At 49.6% G+C, this 20,894-nt stretch overlaps 1 protein-coding gene across 6 annotated transcripts in view; it reads left to right on the top strand.

The window, feature by feature from the left end:
- Positions 1-20,894, top strand: part of for (cGMP-dependent protein kinase for) — a 579,799-nt gene that overhangs the window by 83,172 nt on the left and 475,733 nt on the right. For all 6 annotated transcript variants that reach the window (XM_069329496.1, XM_069329495.1, XM_069329493.1 and 3 more), the window contains exon 3: positions 10,754-10,920. In XM_069329496.1, coding sequence (XP_069185597.1) covers positions 10,754-10,920 — 167 coding nt within the window. The remainder of the gene's footprint in view (positions 1-10,753; positions 10,921-20,894) is intronic.

Raw genomic sequence — 20,894 nt, forward strand, 5'->3', positions numbered from 1 at the left:
TTACCCGTGACCATGGGGTTTGAGGTTAACATTTAGAACTCCCAGCAAATAAGCAGGTTTGTTCCGTCTAACGAGTTTTCCAGGATGTCAGCCGAGGCTCTAAGTACTAACAGCTCATTCCGTTGTTTGTTAGTTTTTTGTCACTGGGAGTTCTGTTGGCCCTAAAGCTTTTGTCAATTGTTCTGGATGTTGTGTTATCCTTGGCTGCAGTTGTTGCTCTTGTGAATATGTTCCTCCAATACCTAGACCGCTTCCACCTGGGGGTCTGACCCCCCCGCCCCCAGAGGTGATGACGGCCATGATGCGTCGTGGCCTGACGCTCTTGTATACTTTTGTAACTACGAGTTTACGTGCCCTCTGCACCAGTCGTAGAACCCGTCCAGCTGATTAATGGTGGTCCATCACGTGTTGAGGAGTCCTTGTCATAATGAAGTGGTAAACTTCCTTGGTTGTGTTCGGGGTTTGTGTGAGAAGTTTATTATTTTGCCAGCCCTATCTTCCTCTTGGAGGATGTTAGGGCTGATGTGCTTAGTGTGTGGTTCATGGCCTAGTGAGGGGCGTCTCCAGGTGGTTCATGGCCTAGTGAGGGGCGTCTCCAGGTGGTTCATGGCCTAGTGAGGGGCGTCTCCAGGTGGTTCATGGGATAGTGTCCCATGTGAGGGGCGTCTCCAGGTGGTTCATGGCCTGGTGTCCCATGTTAGAGACGTCTCCAGGTGGTTCATGGCCTGCTGTCCCATGTGAGGGGCGTCTCCAGGTGGTTCATGGCCTGGTGTCCCATGTGAGGGGGCGTCTCCAGGTGGTTCATGGCCTAGTGTCCCATGTGAGGGGGCGTCTCCAGGTGGTTCATGGCCTGGTGTCTCATGTGAGGGGCGTCTCCAGGTGGTTCATGGCCTGGTGTCCCATGTGAGTGGCGTCTCCAGGTGGTTCATGGGATAGTGTCCCATGTGAGGGGCGTCTCCAGGTGGTTCATGGGATAGTGTCTCATGTGAGGGGCGTCTCCAGGTGGTTCATGGCCTGGTGTCCCATGTGAGGGGGCGTCTCCAGGTGGTTCATGGCCTAGTGTCCCATGTGAGGGGGCGTCTCCAGGTGGTTCATGGCCTGGTGTCCCATGTGAGTGGCGTCTCCAGGTGGTTCATGACGTAGCTGGGGCATGGCGAAGCTGGCGGGGAAATGCTCTGAATAATATACTTACGCTAGACTTTCCGAGGGTGTAAGTGGGTGAAAGGGGCCGAGGTGCGTGACCTTCGTGTCTGCTGGCAAGTGGGAGGAGGAGGAGAGGGTAGTGGGGCAGGCGGAGGAGGGAGGAGAGTGTGGGTTTGAGGGAGAGGGAGAGAGCGGGAGAGGGAGGGAGGGAAAGAGAGGGAGAGGGAGGGAGGGAAAGAGAGGGAGAGCTTGGCAGGGGGAAGGATCAGCTAGGGTACCTAGGGCACCAGCCGGTACTTCTCTGCGTTTGAGAAAGATGGGAGAAGAAACGGGGTGAAATGTAGGGAGAGGGGAGGGTAAGGTGGGATAGCCGTTCCCCCCCCCCCCCCCTTCTCTCTCTGTTTCTGTGTGTGTGTGTGTGTGTGTGTGTACTCACCTAATTGTGCTTGCGGGGGTTGAGCTCTGGCTCTTTGGTCCCGCCTCTCAACCGTCAATCAACTGGTGTACAGATTCCTGAGCCTATTGGGCTCTATCATATCTACATTTGAAACTGTGAATGGAGTCGGCCTCCACCACATCACTTCCTAATGCATTCCATTTGCTAACTACTCTGACACTGAAAAAGTTCTTTCTAACGTCTCTGTGGCTCATTTGGGTACTCAGCTTCCACCTGTGTCCCCTTGTTCGCGTCCCACCAGTGTTGAAAAGTTCGTCCTTGTTTACCCGGTCGATTCCCCTGAGGATTTTGTAGGTTGTGATCATGTCCCCCCTTACTCTTCTGTCTTCCAGTGTCGTGAGGTGCATTTCCCGCAGCCTTTCCTCATAACTCATGCCTCTTAGTTCTGGGACTAGTCTAGTAGCATACCTTTGGACTTTTTCCAGCTTCGTCTTGTGCTTGACAAGGTACGGGCTCCATGCTGGGGCCGCATACTCCAGGATTGGTCTTACATATGTGGTGTACAAGATTCTGAATGATTCCTTACACAGGTTCCTGAACGCCGTTCTGATGTTAGCCAGCCTCGCATATGCCGCAGACGTTATTCTCTTTATGTGTGTGTGTGTGTGTGTGTGTGTACTCACCTAGTTGTACTCACCTAGTTGTGTTTGCGGGGGTTGAGCTCTGGCTCTTTGGTCCCGCCTCTCAACCGTCAATCAACAGGTGTACAGATTCCTGAGCCTATCGGGCTCTGTCATATCTACACTTGAAACTGTGTATGGAGTGAGCCTCCACCACATCACCCCCTAATGCATTCCATAAGGTCACGCACCTCGGCCCCTTTCACCCACTTACACCCTCGGAAAGTCTAGCGTAAGTATATTATTCAGAGCATTTCCCCGCCAGCTTCGCCATGCCCCAGCTACGTCATGTGTGTGTGTGTGTGTGTGTTTGTGTGTGTGTGTGTGTGTGTGTGTGTGTGTGTGTGTGTGTGAGGTGTATAAAAACGTTGCCAGGGCCGTGTTAGGCTGGTGTGAGGAAACTGCCAACTACTGCACGTTTCTCCTCCACGCCGACCCTGGCCGGGCCGCTCCTCCCTCCTGTCTCTCTCTCGTCTCTTCTCTGTACCATCTGATGATCTAGACACACCCACCTGCTGGTCTAGCCTCCCCCCCTTCCCGTCTCCCACCTGCTGGTCTAAGCCTCCCCCCCTTCCCGTCTCCCACCGTGCTGGTCTAGCCCCTCCCCCCTATCCCGTCTCCCACCTGCTGGTCTAGCCTCCCCCCCTTCCCGTCTCCCACCTGCTGGTCTAGCCACCCCCCCCCTTCCCTTCTCCCCCCTGCTGGTCAGCCACCCATCTTCCGTCTCCCACCTGCTGGTCTAGGCCACCCCCTTCCCGTCTCCCACCTGCTGGTCTAGCCCTCCCCCCTTCCCGTCACCCACCTGCTGGTCCTAGCCTCCCCCCCTTCCCGTCTCCCACCTGCTGGGTCTAGCCTCCCCTCCTTCCCGTCACCCACCTGCTGGGCTAGCCACCCCCCCTTCCGTCTCCCACCTGCTGGTCTAGCCTCCCCCCTTCCCGTCACCCACCTGCTGGTCTAGCCTCCCACCCTTCCCGTCTCCCACCTGCTGGTCTAGCCCTGAGCTAGACCAGGAGTCTACGGGTAGTCTCGCCAAAATAAAGGGTGACTGCAATGGGATATGGAGTGTTCGGAGCCGATTCCGTTAAAGGTTTATTATTGTGTTAATGAGTTAGTGGCTTCCAGCACTTTAGTGGTACAGTTATGGAGTCGACCCGGGTACCGCCGGGTACCCCATTAAGTGGTTATATATTATGATTTTATAATATATAGCTCCCTTTCCCATTTCACTGGGGTTTTCCATATTATATATTATATATATATAATATATATATATAGATATATATATTATATATAGATATATATATTATATATATATATTATATATTATATATATATATATATATATATAATATATATATATATATATAGTATATATATATATATATATATATATATATAATAAATTCAACAACGAAAAATTCTGATCCAAGTATACCGAATAAGCATATGTGAAGAATTAGAGAATGCTGAACTCGTTTTTGGTTCAATTCACCTTCGTCAGAGCAAGATAGAAAGTGAAGAAAGTCTCTCTTCACTTTCTATCTCCAAGTGGTCACGGCGCTGTCTATGTTTAGAGGTGGTCCTCGACGTCATGGGTTCGAATCCTGGCCGGGTCAAATGTGAGTTCTTAGTGATCTGTGTGTTTGTAGTCGTTGCTGGCGGGTGTTGTAGTCGTTGCTGGCGGGTGTTGTAGTCGTTGCTGGCGGGTGTTGTAGTCGTTGCTTGGCGGGTGTTGTAGTCGTTGCTGGCGGGTGTTGTAGTCGTTGCTGGCAGGTGTTTGTAGTCGTTACTAGCAGGTGTAGTAGTCGTTGCTGGCAGGTGTTGTAGTCGTTGCTGGCAGGTGTTGTAGTCGTTGCTGGCAGGTGTTGTAGTCGTTGCTGGCAGGTGTTGTAGTCGTTGCTGGCAGGTGTTGTAGTCGTTGCTGGCAGGTGTTGTAGTCGTTGCTGGCAGGTGTTGTTAGTCGTTGCTGGCAGGTGTTGTAGTCCTTACTGGCGGGTGTTGTAGTCGTTGCTGGCAGGTGTTGTAGTCGTTGCTGGCAGGTGTTGTAGTCGTTGCTGGCAGGTGTTGTAGTCGTATATAGCAGGTGTTGTAGTCGTTACTGGCGGGTGTTGTAGTCGTTGCTGACGGGTGTTGTAGTAGTTGCATGCTGGCAGGTGTTTGTAGTCGTTGCTGGCGGGTGTTGTAGTCGTTGCTGGCAGGTGTTGTAGTCGTTGCTGGCAGGTGTTGTAGTCGTTACTGGCAGGTGTTTGTAGTCGTTGACTGGCAGGTGTTGTAGTCGTTGATAGCAGGTGTTGTAGTCGTTACTGGCGGGTGTTGTAGTCGTTACTGGCGGGTGTTGTAGTAGTTGCATGCTGGCAGGTGTTTGTAGTCGTTACTGGCGGGTGTTGTAGTCGTTGCTGGCGGGTGTTGTATTCGTTACTGGCAGGTGTTGTAGTCGTCCCCAGGTGAGAGACGGGCCAGGACCTGGAGCATGACCTATATATACTAACGCCAGGAGCCAGGCTGTTGCCGGCCACCTGATTCTGGCGCAAGGGAGGGGGGGAGGGGGTGTTCTGAGCTCCGGGGTAGAGTAGCGTGTCGTTCTGAGTGCCACAGGTGTCTGTGTGTGTGTGTGTGTGTGTGTGTGTGTGTGTGTGTGTGTGTGTGTGTGTGTGTGTGTGTGTGTGTGTGTGTGTGTGTGTGTGCCCCTGGCACTCTGGGGGGAAACCCCTGGCACTCTGGGTGGAGTCCCTGGCACTTTGGGTGGAGCCCCCTGGCACTCTGGGTGGAGCCCCCTGGCACTCTGGATGAGCTTCCCTGGCACTCTGGATGAGCCCCCTGGCACTCTGGATGAGCCCCCTGGCACTCTGGATGAGCCCCCCTGGCACTCTGGATGGAGCCCCCTGGCACTACTGGATGGAGCCCCCCTGGCACTCTGGATGGGAGCCCCCTGGCACTCTGGATGGAGCCACCCCTGGCACTCTGGATGGAGCCCCCCTGGCACTCTGGATGGAGCCCCCCTGGCACTCTGGATGGAGCCCCCCTGGCACTCTGGATGGAGCCCCCCTGGCACTCTGGATGGAGCCCCCCTGGCACTCTGGATGGAGCCCCCTGGCACTCTGGATGGAGCCCCCCTGGCACTCTGGATGGAGCCCCCCTGGCACTCTGGGATGGAGCCCCCCTGGCACTCTGGATGGAGCCCCCCTGGCACTCTGGATGGAGCCCCCCTGGCACTCTGGATGGAGCCCCCCTGGCACTCTGGATGGAGCCCCCCTGGCACTCTGGATGGAGCCCCCCTGGCACTCTGGATGGAGCCCCCCTGGCACTCTGGATGGAGCCCCCCTGGCACTCTGGATGGAGCCCCCCTGGCACTCTGGATGGAGCCCCCCTGGCACTCTGGATGGAGCCCCCCTGGCACTCTGGATGGAGCCCCCCTGGCACTCTGGATGGAGCCCCCCTGGCACTCTGGATGGAGCCCCCCTGGCACTCTGGATGGAGCCCCCTGGCACTCTGGATGGAGCCCCCTGGCACTCTGGATGGAGCCCCCTGGCACTCTGGATGGAGCCCCCTGGCACTCTGGATGGAGCCCCCTGGCACTCTGGATGGAGCCCCCCTGGCACTCTGGATGGAGCCCCCTGGCACTCTGGATGGAGCCCCCCTGGCACTCTGGATGGAGCCCCCCTGGCACTCTGGATGGAGCCCCCTGGCACTCTGGATGGAGCCCCCCTGGCACTCTGGATGGAGCCCCCCTGGCACTCTGGATGGAGCCCCCCTGGCACTCTGGATGGAGCCCCCCTGGCACTCTAGATGGAGCCCCTGGCACTAGATGGAGCCCCTGGCACTCTGGGTGGAGTCCCTGGCACTCTGGGCGGAGCCCCTGGCACTCTGGATGAACCCTGGGCATATCCATCCTGTGTGTTATAAGTGGACTCCCATATCCATCCTGTGACACCAAGTCTAACCAGTCTCTCATATCTTTACCCTAATTAAGCTTACCGTTTTTTGCTGCTGTTGATAGTTTTACGTACTATAAATAGACTACTATAAATACTCTGATTGTAGTCCACATGCTTGGGGCTAACCTCATCGCAACTTTGCACCCTGATTCCTATGGGGTATGTGACCAACATGGTCGAGTAGAGGGTTACCAGAATTCAAGACGGGTCAATACCTTTTGACATGACTTAAACCTTTTAGCACAAAGTATGCGTGGCTTTTTAGCATAAAATATTCCTCCATAAACCTGTATATCATTTGTTATATTTAAATAATTAAAAAAAACACTTTCCGAATTATTACATATTTTAATCATAAGGTTTCCTCGCACCGAACGTTGTCAGTGGCTCATTCTTATTATTATTATTATTATTATTATTTTTTTTTTTTTTGCTAAATTTATATTGGGGTTCAATTCGTGAGCCGTTCATACGTCTGTGACATGGTCCACTACCCCCCCCCCCCCCACACACACACACACACACACACACACACACACACACACACACACACCACACACACACACACACACACACACACACACACTTCGTTGGAAGACAGAAGAGTTAGGGGGGACATGATCACCACATTCAAGATTCTCAAGGGAATCGACAGGGTTGATATAGATAGGCTATTTAACACAAGGGGCACACGCACTAGGGGACACAGGTGGAAACTGAGTGCCCAAATGAGCCAGAGATATTAGAAAGAACTTTTTTAGTGTCAGAGTGGTTGACAAATGGAATGCATTAGGAAGCAATGTGGTGGAGGCTGACTCCATACACAGTTTCAAGTGTAGATATGATAGAGCCCAATAGGCTCAAGAACCTGTACACCTGTTGATTGACTTTTGAGAGGCGGGACCAAAGAGCCAGAGCTCAACCCCCGCAAGCACAACTAGGTGAGTATAACTAGGTGAGTACACAGGATGGGTATGGGGCTCCTGGTCCTCTACCACACACAGGATGGGTCTGGGGCTTCTGGTCCACTACCACACACAGGGTGGGTCTGGGGCTCCTGGTTCACTACCACACACAGGATGGGTCTGGGGCTCCTGGTCCACTACCACACACAGGATGGGTCTGGGGCTCCTGGTTCACTACCACACACATGATGGGTCTGGGGCTCCTGGTCCACTACCATACACAGGATGGGTATGGGGCTCCTGGTCCACTACCATACACAGGATGGGTGCGGGGCTCCTGGTCCACTACCACACACAGGATGGGTATGGGGCTCCTGGTCCACTACCACACACAGGATGGGTACGGGGCTCCTGGTCCACTACCATACACAGGATGGGTATGGGGCTCCTGGTCCACTACCATACACAGGATGGGTATGGGGCTCCTGGTCCACTACCACACACAGGATGGGTAAGGGGCTCCTGGTCCACTACCACACACAGGATGGGTATGGGGCTCCTGGTCCACTACCACACACAGGATGGGTATGGGGCTCCTGGTCCACTACCACACACAGGATGGGTATGGGGCTCCTGGTCCACTACCACACACAGGATGGGTATGGCGCTCCTGGTCCACTACCACACACAGGATGGGTATGGGGCTCCTGGTCCACTACCACACACAGGATGGGTATGGCGCTCCTGGTCCACTACCACACACAGGATGGGTATGGGGCTCCTGGTCCACTACCACACACAGGATGGGTATGGCGCTCCTGGTCCACTACCACACACAGGATGGGTATGGGGCTCCTGGTCCACTACCACACACAGGATGGGTATGGGGCTCCTGGTCCACTACCACACACAGGATGGGTATGGGGCTCCTGGTCCACTACCACACACGGGATGGGTATGGGGCTCCTGGTCCACTACCACACACGGGATGGGTATGGGGCTCCTGGTCCACTACCACACACGGGATGGGTATGGGGCTCCTGGTCCACTACCACACACAGGATGGGTATGGGGCTCCTGGTCTACTACCACACACAGGATGGGTATGGGGCTCCTGGTCCACTACCACACACAGGATGGGTACGGGGCTCCTGGTCCACTACCACACACAGGATGGATACGGGGCTCCTGGTCCACTACCACACACAGGATGGGTATGGGGCTCCTGGTCCACTACCACACACAGGATGGGTCTGGGGCTTCTGGTCCACTACCACACACAGGATGGGTATGGGGCTCCTGGTCCACTACCACACACAGGATGGGTATGGGGTCCTTTACCGCAAGTCAGTTCTCAGTTTTAACTAAGAACATAGACGTGAAGGAAACTACAGACGAGGTATAAGAGATTTGGCTAATGTAGTTGAATAAACATGAAGGTTACAGTTACGTAATGGTTTCGGGAACCGTAGCCCCTTAATGGTCTTGAAAGCTAAGCCATTTACATGTGTGTGTGTTATTTACAAGAATCTGTTGCCCCCCAAATTTGTGACAATGTCACACGGGTCGTGATCTAAGTATGTTACGGTACGTAACGTCATGGGGATGACATGCCCAAGCAAGAGTCTTGTTTAAATGTTGCTAGTTTAGTCTCCCCGTTACTCTATCGTTTTCTGAAACACTTTGCAGAGAATTTTTGTTTTATTCATTTTCTGTAATATTTGTGAGGATGGGTAACTGGAGTATTTTGAAGTTTTATTCCTGCTTTACTCTGAACTTTTACACACTAGGCTGAGTGTATACACTATACAAGTTGTGAACAAGTAGACTTAACACACGATTATAAATCAGCCATGTCCGCTTCGCTAGTATTTTAAACTAGACAACTTTGCGTGAGACCTGAAGCACAGTAAGCTCGTACTTATGTATTGTGTTTACACCCCCCCCCCCGACTTCTCTAACGTTTCCAACGTCACTAAACGGATGTACTAAATTGCCCGAACCTAACCGAGCACCCACAAATAAAAAAAAAGGACAGCGCGTCAAATTTGCGAGCGGAGCACTATGCAACTGGTGTACAGGAGGCCTTAACCACTCGACCATCAGTGACCTTACAAAAAGAGGTGATAGCCGAGGCTATTTGAAACACCTCCCCGTCAGCACTTTGATGGTAATCTTGGGCATGGTTATTTTATCAAATCACCTCCTCTTAGTGCGGCCACGTGAGCAACACAAATGCGAACAAGCCTGAATGGTCCCCAGGCATATATGCAACTGAAAACTCCACATTTGTGGAGTCATGCAGTTCTCAGGCCTAATTATATCGGTTTCTGATTTTAATAGTTTCTGCCCATTAGTGTTTGAGATTTATCATACGTCAGACCTAATTATCAAGAGGAGTAGGATAGCGTGGCGTTAAGAGTCTGTATTCATAGGTTTAATTCCAATTCTTAGATGCATCTATAGATAAATAATATCTTTATTTTGTGTACAAGTTAATTATGTAACTTAGTTGTTACATGATTTTTTTTCTATGTTTACAAACTGAGTTTTCACGGGCTTGAAGAGCTGGCTTTGGCACACAGAGAATTATATGTTTAAGTTTACGGCGCATATTTTTTTTTTTTAATTTATTACTCAACATTGTGTCAGTGTCCTGCTGTGTCCTACTTGCAGTTGGTGACCGGTAGTTGCAAGGCGGGGTCCAAGAGCTAACACTCGCTTTTCAAGCACATAAAGATGAACACACAAATGCAGACGAGGAGTCAGAAAACGTGGCTGAAATATGTTGACCAGACCACACACTGGAGAGTGATGGGACGACGACGTTTCGGTCCGTCCTGGACCTTTCTCAAGTCGATTTTCGACTAGAGAATGGTCCAGGACGGACCGAAACGTCGTCGTCCCTTCACTTTCTGGTGTGTGATTTGATCAACATGAGCACACAAATGCACACCTCGCACTTAAAACTACTCGTGTACCTTGCGTCACTATGTATTCGAAGGTGGACAAATCGCAGAATTCAGGGATAACTGTGTCAATGCTGAAGCAATGTGTAAGTACTTTATTCAAAATGATATACTACCAGAAATTTTAGCCAAGTATCCAAAGCATGCTTGTATGCACACGACTCTTAAAGTTCCCGCATAGATGTATATTCTTTTATTTTCTTAGCAATATCAGATTTAAAAGTCATCGTATCAGCTGGGTTTAATGTGAACGTGGCATTCACATATAATTTCCGTATCATGTGATATGAGTACATGATTAGTGAGAAACCTGAAAAAGAGTTAGTGTAAGATTTGTGTGTACATAATCCAGGTGCTTCTCTGTGACCGGTCCAAGGTTAAACATCCCGTTTTCTTACTTGACACAATCTGGATGTGTGGGTACATTTTCTGTGATTATATGTTATGTTTGACGGGTAACTATGTTGGGATTTCATGACATTGATTGTTTTCGTATATAATTGTTATATTCATTACTACAGAAACAAAATTGAGTTGTTCCTAAAAAGTTAAATGTTTAATAAAGCGCTTTTTTTATATCTCCCTCTCCAGAATTATCTTGAAGGTCGTCTCCTTCCCACACTTCCCTTTATAATTGCTGCTTCAACAGTTAGAATCCTTCCCCCCCCCCTGCCCCATCCATCACACCCTTGTTCCCACTAACGCTTGTGTTCTGCCTCTTCAGATCGAAGGAGCTGCTCCGTCAAGCTATCCTTGACAATGACTTCCTCAAGAACCTTGAGATGGGTCAAGTCAAGGAGATCGTGGAGTCGATGTACAGTGTGGAGTACGCGGCGGGCGCCCTCATCATCAAGGAGGGGGACATTGGCTCCATGCTCTACATCATGGAAGGTAAGTCCGCCCCTCTCCGGAGGTCACCACCTCTCCGTAGGGTGCAGTCGCACCTCCACAGATCTCCAGTGTCAGCTAATGATATTGGTAATGGCTCCAAAGGGCCACCATGCACTTAAGGGCTATTCATGCCCGTGCCACCTTTTGGGTGGCTTAATCAATCAATCACCCCCTCTCATCTTGGCTTACGCCGTCTGTGGCCTAGAAGGCAACTTCCGCCGCCCTTCCAGATTAAGAGTCGAATCTATACTTGGGTCGTCTATATCTTAGGTTACCATCTATGCCACCATCTTGGCCTTTTCTTAGCGAGGTAGACATTTTTTTTCCCCGATTTCTTCGGCTCTTTGTTGCTTTTCTTGCTCCAGCTCTTGCGAGTTTATTTTTTGTTTCTTTGCACCACACTTGCTTTTTTCTTTATTTACTGCTACATTCTCCAATCTCCATCTCTTCTACCTCTCCTCATCTCAGTTCTGCTTTTCTTCCTTCTCCCTCCTACTGCTTCTCATCTCTCTGCCCCGTGTCTCCATCTTCTGCTTGCCTCTTCTCTCCACCTTGCATCACCTTCCCGTCTCTTCATTCTGTCCTACCAGGTCTTCCTCTCGCGTTAAAATATGCTCCGAGGAAGAAAAAACTGTCTTGTTTATAAACTTATCAAGTGGAGGGAGGGGCGGTGTGAGAGCCGCCCCGCTGGCCTCAAGTGGTGGCTGTGGTGGGGGTCTGCTGCTGCTGCTGCTGCTGCTGCTGCTGCTGGTCCCTCTTTGGCCACCCCTTCCTCACTCTCCCACCACCACCACTTTAAGCTCCCTCTCTCCCTCACCAACCCTCTCTCTTCCTCTCTCTCTCACACTGAGACATGATGGAGTCTTGCCGCGAGACTCCCCTGATAAAGAAACAGTTTAGATTTCTACGATTCCCACGATGAAACAGAGTTCCTCTTAGAGGCAGTGTGCACTCCGAAGATTAGGTTCTACACTAACACGTTATTGTCGTCTGAGGATTTTTAACCGAGGCAGTTTTTAAGTTTTATGTTTTGCCCCGAGGGGCGAGTTTATTGGGCAGCGGCACTCATCCTGTCAGTGGACACACCGCCACAGTGACAGTATTGGGCAGCGGCACTCATCCTGTCAGTGGACACACCGCCACAGTGACAGTATTGGGCAGCGGCACTCATCCTGTCAGTGGACACACCGCCACAGCAGCATGTACCAATTCAATTCAATTTCTTTCCTTCTTATGCATACCCATCCAGTGGACGGTGGTGGAAAGGGTTACAGAGGCATATAATGGGTTCAGAAACTGTGAACCCCATAGTTCATTTGGCTAAGCTAGTGACAATCTTGTGAAGCTAGTTACACAGTTGTTAATGTTACATACACATGTACATATATATAATTATTTACACAATTGACGATCACAAAACACTGATCATTTTTATGCGGAAAATCCACAGAGAAATGTGTAAGGAAGTGAACGTTTCGGCCTGTTAAAGCCGTTGTCAACACCAGACTCAATAATTATTTACACAAATACATATACCTACATATTTATAAGCTTTTCATATCACAAGTGAGTCAATGGTACTCACGTGGCCCCTGCATAAAAAAAATAAAAAATAACACAGGAACCTGACAAAGCTTCCCAATGCCATATATTCTCTAATCCAAGGCAAGGGTCCGCTGTGATGTTTTGAGAATATATTTTTGTTCGTGGACTTATCGACCTTGGTTTGCCACTGTGTGTGTGTGTGCGCGTGTGTGCGTGTGTGTGTACTCACCTAATTGTACTCACCTAATTGTGCTTGCGGGGGTTGAGCTCTGGCTCTTTGGTCCCGCCTCTCAACCGTCAATCAACTGGTGTACAGATTCCTGAGCCTATTGGGCTCTATCATATCTACATTTGAAACTGTGAATGGAGTCAGCCTCCACCACATCACTTCCTAATGCATTCCATTTGCTAACTACTCTGACACTGAAAAAGTTCTTTCTAACGTCTCTGTGGCTCATTTGGGTACTCAGCTTCCACCTGTGTCCCCTTGTTCGCGTCCCACCAGTGTTGAAAAGTTCATCCTTGTTTACCCGGTCGATTCCCCTGAGGATTTTGTAGGTTGTGATCATGTCCCCCCTTACTCTTCTGTCTTCCAGTGTCGTGAGGTGCATTTCCCGCAGCCTTTCCTCATAACTCATGCCTCTTAGTTCTGGGACTAGTCTAGTAGCATACCTTTGGACTTTTTCCAGCTTCGTCTTGTGCTTGACAAGGTACGGGCTCCATGCTGGGGCCGCATACTCCAGGATTGGTCTTACATATGTGGTGTACAAGATTCTGAATGATTCCTTACACAGGTTCCTGAACGCCGTTCTGATGTTAGCCAGCCTCGCATATGCCGCAGACGTTATTCTCTTTATGTGGGCTTCAGGAGACAGGTTTGGTGTGATATCAACTCCTAGATCTTTCTCTCTGTCTGTTTCATTAAGTACTTCATCTCCTATTCTGTATCCTGTGCCTGGCCTCCTGTTTCCACTGCCTAGTTTCATCACTTTGCATTTACTCGGGTTGAACTTCAACAGCCATTTGTTGGACCATTCACTCAGTCTATCCAGGTCATCTTGTAGCCTCCTACTATCATCCTCTGTTTCAATCCTCCTCATAATTTTTGCATCGTCGGCAAACATTGAGAGGAACGAATCTATACCCTCTGGGAGATCATTTACATATACCAGAAACAGTATAGGTCCAAGGACTGACCCCTGCGGGACTCCACTTGTGACGTCTCGCCAATCTGAGACCTCACCCCTCACACAGACTCGTTGTCTCCTGTTGCTTAGGTATTCCTCTATCCACCGGAGTACCTTCCCTCTCACTCCAGCCTGCATCTCCAACTTTCGCACTAGCCTCTTGTGTGGCACTGTATCAAAGGCTTTCTGACAATCCAAAAATATGCAGTCTGCCCACCCTTCTCTTTCTTGCCTTATTTTTGTTGCCTGGTCGTAGAATTCAAGTAACCCTGTGAGGCAGGACCTGCCATCCCTGAACCCATGTTGATGCTGTGTTACAAAGTTCCTTCGCTCCAGATGCTCCACTAGTTTTTTTCGCACAATCTTCTCCATCAGCTTGCATGGTATGCAGGTTAGGGACACTGGCCTGTAGTTCAGTGCCTCCTGTCTATCCCCTTTCTTGTATATCGGGACTACGTTAGCTGCTTTCCAAATATCTGGCAGTTCCCCTGTTGCCAGTGATTTGTTATACACTATGGAGAGTGGTAGGCTCAGTTCTCTTGCTCCTTCCTTTAGAACCCAAGGGGAGATTCCATCTGGGCCTATAGCCTTCGTCACGTCCAACTCTAGTAAACACTTCCTTACTTCCCCACTGGTAATCTCAAACTCTTCCAGTGGTTCCTGGTTAGCTATTCCCTCACTTACCTCTGGAATTTCTCCTTGTTCTAAGGTGAAGACCTCCTGGAATTTCTTATTCAATTCCTCACACACTTCCTTGTCATTTGTAGTGAATCCTTCCGCCCCTATCCTTAATCTCATAACCTGTTCCTTTACTGTTGTTTTTCTCCTAATGTGGCTATGCAACAATTTAGGCTGAGTCTTTGCCTTGCTTGCGATGTCATTTTCGTATTGTCTTTCTGCCTCTCTTCTCATCCTGACATATTCATTCCTGGCATTCTGGTATCTTTCTCTGCTCTCCAGTGTCCTGTTATTCCTATAGTTTCTCCATGCCCTTTTACTTTGCTGCTTAGCTAGCCTACATCTTTGATTAAACCATGGGTTTCTCATCTTCATTTCTCTGTTTTCCTTTTGGACTGGGACAAACTTGTTTGCTGCGTCCTTGCACTTCTGCGTGATGTAATCCATCATATCTTGGGCCGTCTTTCCCCTGAGCTCTGTTTCCCATGCTATATCTGTTAGGAATTTTCTTATCCCCTCACAGTTTCCCTTTCGGTATGCTAACGTTTTGGTTTCGGTATCCCTCCTCGAGTTCAATAACCCTTCTTCAATCAAGTACTCAAACACCAGTACACTGTGGTCGCTCATTCCTACTGGGTCCTCAAAACCGATTTCTCTTATGTCGGAGTCGTTCAGAGTGAAGACTAGGTCGAGTCTCGCTGGTTCGTCATTGCCTCTCATCCTTGTGGGTTCTCCGACATGCTGCGTTAAAAAGTTGCTTGTCACCACCTCCAATAGTTTGGCTCTCCACGTATCCTCGCCTCCATGCGGTTCCTTGTTCTCCCAGTCAATCTTTCCGTGATTGAAGTCGCCCATGATGAGCAGGTGGGATCTATTTCTACAGGCAGCAGAGGCTGCCCTCTCAATTATAGTGTTAACTGCCTTGTTGTTGTTTTCATACTCTTGACTGGGTCTCCTGTCATTTGGTGGAGGGTTGTATATTACTGCTACTACTATTCTTGGTCCTCCCATTGTTATGGTGCCTGCTATGTAGTCTCTGAACTCCTCACAGCCCGGGATGGCCATCTCCTTAAAACTCCATTCCCTTCTCATGAGTAGGGCCACTCCGCCTCCTCCTCTACCTTCCCTCTCTTTCCTTATTACTGTATACTCCTGGGGAAACACGGCATTCGTTATGATTCCAGAGAGTTTTGTTTCAGTGAGTCCGATTACATCTGGGTTAACTTCTTGTGCTCTTTCCCTTAGTTCACTTGTCTTGCTTGTGATCCCATCTATGTTCGAGTACATCACCCTGAAACTGACTCTCTCCTGCTTCTTTTCTGGGGGGGACCTTTGGGATCTGGGGTGAGTGGGAGCTGGGGGGACCTGGCACGGGGGGATTGGTGGAGGAGGGAGGGCTTGGGGTGGTGGGGGAGAGGGGGAGGGTACAGGGGGTGGATAAGAGGGGGAGGGTACAGGGGGTGGATAAGAGGGGGAGGGTACAGGGGGTGGGTAAGAGAGGGAGGGTTGGGGAAGCATGGGGGGAGGAGAGGCTGTGGGGGATAGGGGAGATGGGGGGGCTTGGGGGGAGAGAAAAGGGTGGAGGGCTTGGGGGGCGTGGGGGAAAAGGGAGGGCTGAGGTGGGTGAGGAAGAGGGGAGGGTTTAGGGGAGTGGGGGAGAGGGGAAGACTTAGGTGGGGTGGGGGAGAGTGGGGGCTTAGGGGGGAGGGGGAGAAGGGAGGGCATGGGGGTGGGAGAGACGGGAAGGCATGTGGGAGAAGGGAGGGCATGGGGGATGGGGGGGAAGGGAGGTCCTGGGGAGAGGGGTGAGGGGAAGAAGGGGGTGAGTGGGGGGAGGGGGGTGGGTGGGGGGAGGGGGGTGGGTGGGGGGAGGGTGCCCTAGGTGGGTACTTAGTGGGGGGCTGACAGGGGATGGGGCAGGTTGGGTGTCTGTTAGGTAGAATTTGGGGGTGGTGCCCCAATCCCTGTGGCTGTTGCACTGTTTGAGGAGGGTTCTCCACTTCGCTCTGGGATTGTAGGGTTCTGGGTTGTGGTACTCTGATTTCCTTCTCTCTCCCTGCGCTCCTTCCTCGCGTCTGCTGTCCGTATTCTCTCTTCCCTTGTCATATCCCTCTGCAGGAATATTTTCTTGAACTTCTCTACACCTTTTAGACAACACTTCCTTGCTAGCAGTTCCTCTTTCGCGATTTCGCTCATGAAAACCACCTTTATCATTCGGTCTCTGTCCTTGTTGTACTTTCCAAGCCTGAAAACCTTTTCAACATTTCGCTCAGCTCCCTCCATCCTTACCTCTCCCTCCTTACCTTACCTGTGTGTGTGTGTGTGTGTGTGTGTGTGTGTGTGTGTGTGTGTGTGTGTGCGCGTGTGCGTGTGTGCGTGTGTGCGTGTGCGTGTGTGTGTACTCACCTAGTTGTACTCACCTAGTTGTGTTTGCGGGGGTTGAGCTCTGGCTCTTTGGTCCCGCCTCTCAACCGTCAATCAACAGGTCTACAGATTCCTGAGCCTATCGGGCTCTGTCATATCTACACTTGAAACTGTGTATGGAGTCAGTCTCCACCACATCACCCCCTAATGCATTCCATTTGTCAACCACTCTGACACTAAAAAAGTTCCTTCTAATATCTCTGTGGCTCATTTGGGCACTCAGTTTCCACCTGTGTCCCTTGTGCGTGTTCCCCTTGTGTTAAATAGACTGTCTTTATCTACCCTATCAATCCCCTTCAGAATCTTGAATGTGGTGATCATGTCCCCCCTAACTCTTCTGTCTTCCAGCGAAGTGAGGTTTAATTCCCGTAGTCTCTCCTCGTAGCTCATACCTCTCAGCTCGGGTACTAGTCTGGTGGCAAACCTTTGTGTGTGTGTGTGTGTGTGTGTGTGTGTGTGTGTGTGTGTGTGTGTGTGTGTGTGTGTGTGTGTGTGTGTGGCTGGGTCAGTAAGGCGTGGAGCACGCTCCAGCGCTGGCGGGGGTTTGTACACGATGATGAGATGCTTCCTCGCACCGCAACGGGGGTGACCGCGGGCCGGGATTCCTTGCGGCGAGTCTCACCTGCGGTAGCGGTTACTTCTGCGGTTTGGAAGTCAAGGACAGCCATCAGCTTGGCCAAGGGCTGTGACGAGGAGAGAGAGAGAGAGAGATCTGTCGACTGAATATTGTACAATTGTGTGTGTGTGTATATATATATATATATATATATATATATATATATATATATATATATATATATATATATATATATATATACACACACATATATGTACATTTACACCTGTATGTTACATAGTAACTGTATATTACCCCAGATCTGTTGTTTAGCGTGTTGCCTCACGCCTTTACGTATACTACCTGGTAGTATACGCCTAAGCGTATACTACCAGGTAGTATACGCCTAAGCGTATACTACCAGGCCCCCGTCCCACCTTTTCACTTGTAAATTTCTCCCATGCATTTGTAAGTTTGTCCATTTGTATTACCCAACACCTGGGTATTGCTCCAAACCTGTACACCTATACTGTGGCCCACACCTGTACCTTGCCCTACACTTACTATTGCCTCCGTCTATCCCCCCCCCCCCTCCCTCCCCTCTATGGGATCACCATAGCCTGTGCTACATGGAAATTTTGCCCCGAGGAGCGGACTCTAAAATAGCAACTAACTAGGCAACTAGTTGCCCCATTACTGCATATTGCCCTCACACCTGTAGATTGTCCCACACCTGTTTTTGCCGTACACTTGTACACATGCTCATTGCGCTACACCTTTACACCCCACACCTGTAGGCAATTTGTAGGTAAAAAAAAAATCTTTAAATTTTTAGTCCAGGTTTTTGTGAATATGAATATGCTCAGTGCAGGCGATGAGTCACAATAACGTTGCTAAAGTATGTTGACCAGACCACACACTAGAAGGTGAAGGGACGACGACCTTTCGGTCAGTCCTGGACCTTTCTCAAGTCGATTGGCATAAATTGGTAATAGATCGACTTGAGAATGGTCCAGGAAGGACCGAAACGTCGTCGTCCCTTCACCTTCTAGTGTGTGGTCTGGTCAGCATGAATATGCTGAATCTTCTCTGAGGTAATAACGTGTACTATTTTCGTGTCGTTTTCCTGTATCGTTGTTTCCTCAGAAATGTCCATTGGTTTGTGTGTCATGGACTGTAGAGGTCACAGGAGCTCGGGTACTTCGCTAGAGGTTCAGAGCTCTCAAGGGTTCAGGGCACAGGACACGGGGCTCTCAGGGGGCTTCACTTGTCACTTCCAAACTCAGACTTCAAACCCAATTTATGCCTTGTTCCACTTTTAAACAATACATGTAATGCTCGTATTGGCTAACGAGGTGTTGGTATTATATTATTTTTACGGAAAGAGAAAAGGTGGTGTTCCGTCTTTCGGCCATCAGTCGACTGGTGTACAGGATCCTTAGCATCTTGTGCATCTTAGCATCTCCTTATAGCATCATGTGTGGCTCTTTACCGTAGCAACATGTGAAGCTGGACATGAGTCGGTCTTCATCACTTTATTTCTGATTGCGTTTTATTTGTTCACTGTTCTGAAGAAAAATAGATCTAGTTCATTCGAGTATCTGGTTACCACAGGTGTCCTTTGTCGACCTGTCTGTCTGGTTGTGAGCATGTCCTGGTTAAGTGGTTAAAGGCATGTGCTTAGGAGTACCTTGTGAGCAGGTTCGAATCCTCCACATTGCTCTTACTGGGTTTCTCGTTGATACATCACGTTATTGTGATTTCATTATAGAGTAGTAATAATTTATTGTATCGGGACAGGCAGCCAGCGTATATGTACATGTTATGTTTATATCAAAGGCCCCCTCCCCCCGCCCTAGAGTTGAATTGCTGACCCTCCACAGGATACAACCCACAAGAAGCTGACTTATAACTCCTGAGAACCTATTTACTGCTGGATGAATATGGGCATTAGGTGACAGGAAACGCGTCCAACCATTTCTGTTCCGGCCAGGATTCGAACCCCAAATTCCCGATTAAGAGTCGAGAACGCAGCCCACTGCACAACCGGGACCCTGATGTTACCATCTCTCTCTTCATTGTTCTTTGTTTTCTTGCCGTGACGAGCGGTAACTCAAGCATATCCCCCAACTCTGGCATTAGTAGAGTCTGTGGTACTGCGTACTTCGAAACTTTCTCCATCTTCTTTTTGTCTTTAACGCTGTTATGGTAAGAACAAAAACTGTTTTGTTCTTCAAGCACAACCAGCCTGGATTGGGGTGGGTTAGGTTTTTATGTATTTAATGGATAGCAAAAAATGCGTTTAAAATATAAATTAACTAAGTTGGCTCATATTAAAGCAAAGGAAAAGTTTTTTTTAACCTGCCCGGTTTTTGAAGCTTACAAAAAACCCGGCACGGGTGAGTAATCAAGTAGCTACTACGCCCTGTCTTAATTAGCTTGATACTTCAGAATTGGTCTAGAACATGTGTAGCGTACATCCTGATTTTAGAAAATCAGATTTCTAAAAGCAATTGTTTTGTGGGCCAAACCTTCCCTGTGAAAGTGATATCCGCTGGATGTGGGCGTTTGGAGACGTGTTCCAATTTTTTTTCAGTACCTTGCATATTGCCTTCTATTCCTAGCAACTAGCTTCATTACTTCGCACTTGCGCAAATTAAACTCTAATAGCCTCTTGTTGAACAATAAATTATCCAAACCAGTCTGTAGCGTCTCGGAATATTCCAGTGCATTAATTGTTTATTTTTGCATCGTAAGGAAACATTGAAGAGAAGAAGCATGTCTCTGGGAGATGATTTACACTCAGAAACTAAGACTAGTTGTAGTTCATATAGAGCTAATAGATGTACTACTAGCTAGTAGATGTACTACTAGCTAGTAGATGTACTACTAGCTAGTAGATGTATGACTAGCTGTAGTACTGACCGAGTGCTGCGGGTTTCTGCTGATGACATCTCTTCACTCGGAACTCTCACTCCCCCTCAATGTGGCACTCTTGCTATTGCTTAGGTACTCCCTAATATACTGGAAGACCTTCCTTGTCATTCCTGGTGGCTTTCTTGAACGTTGCCAGGTACTCATGCATATTATGAGACAGGTGTGAGGTGGGCTGGTGGTGTGAGTGACAGGTGTGAGGTGGGCTGGTGGTGTGAGTGGCAGGTTTGAGGTGGGCTGGTGGTGTGAGTGACAGGTGTGAGGTGGGCTGGTGGTGTGAGTGACAGGTGTGTGGTGGGCTGGTGGTGTGAGTGACAGGTTTGAGGTGGGCTGGTGGTGTGAGTGACAGGTTTGAGGTGGGCTGGTGGTGTGAGTGACAGGTGTGAGGTGGGCTGGTGGTGTGAGTGACAGGTGTGAGGTGGGCTGGTGGTGTGAGTGACAGGTGTGTACTGGGTGTATTGAACAATGTGAGGGAGTAAGGGTGATAGACGCGAGCCAGGTGTTATATTGGGTAGATGGCGTGCAAATCTATTATATATGACCAGGTGTGTTGATTAAACCTGTACCTCCCACCCTAGGGATCACCTGTTCATCACCTGTCCTGGTGTCCTTGGCATGCCAGGTGTCCATACAATCCTTGCCTATATCTC

The sequence above is a fragment of the Procambarus clarkii genome, chromosome 22 (assembly GCF_040958095.1).
Source record: "Procambarus clarkii isolate CNS0578487 chromosome 22, FALCON_Pclarkii_2.0, whole genome shotgun sequence".
Taxonomy (NCBI): Eukaryota; Metazoa; Arthropoda; class Malacostraca; order Decapoda; family Cambaridae; genus Procambarus; species Procambarus clarkii.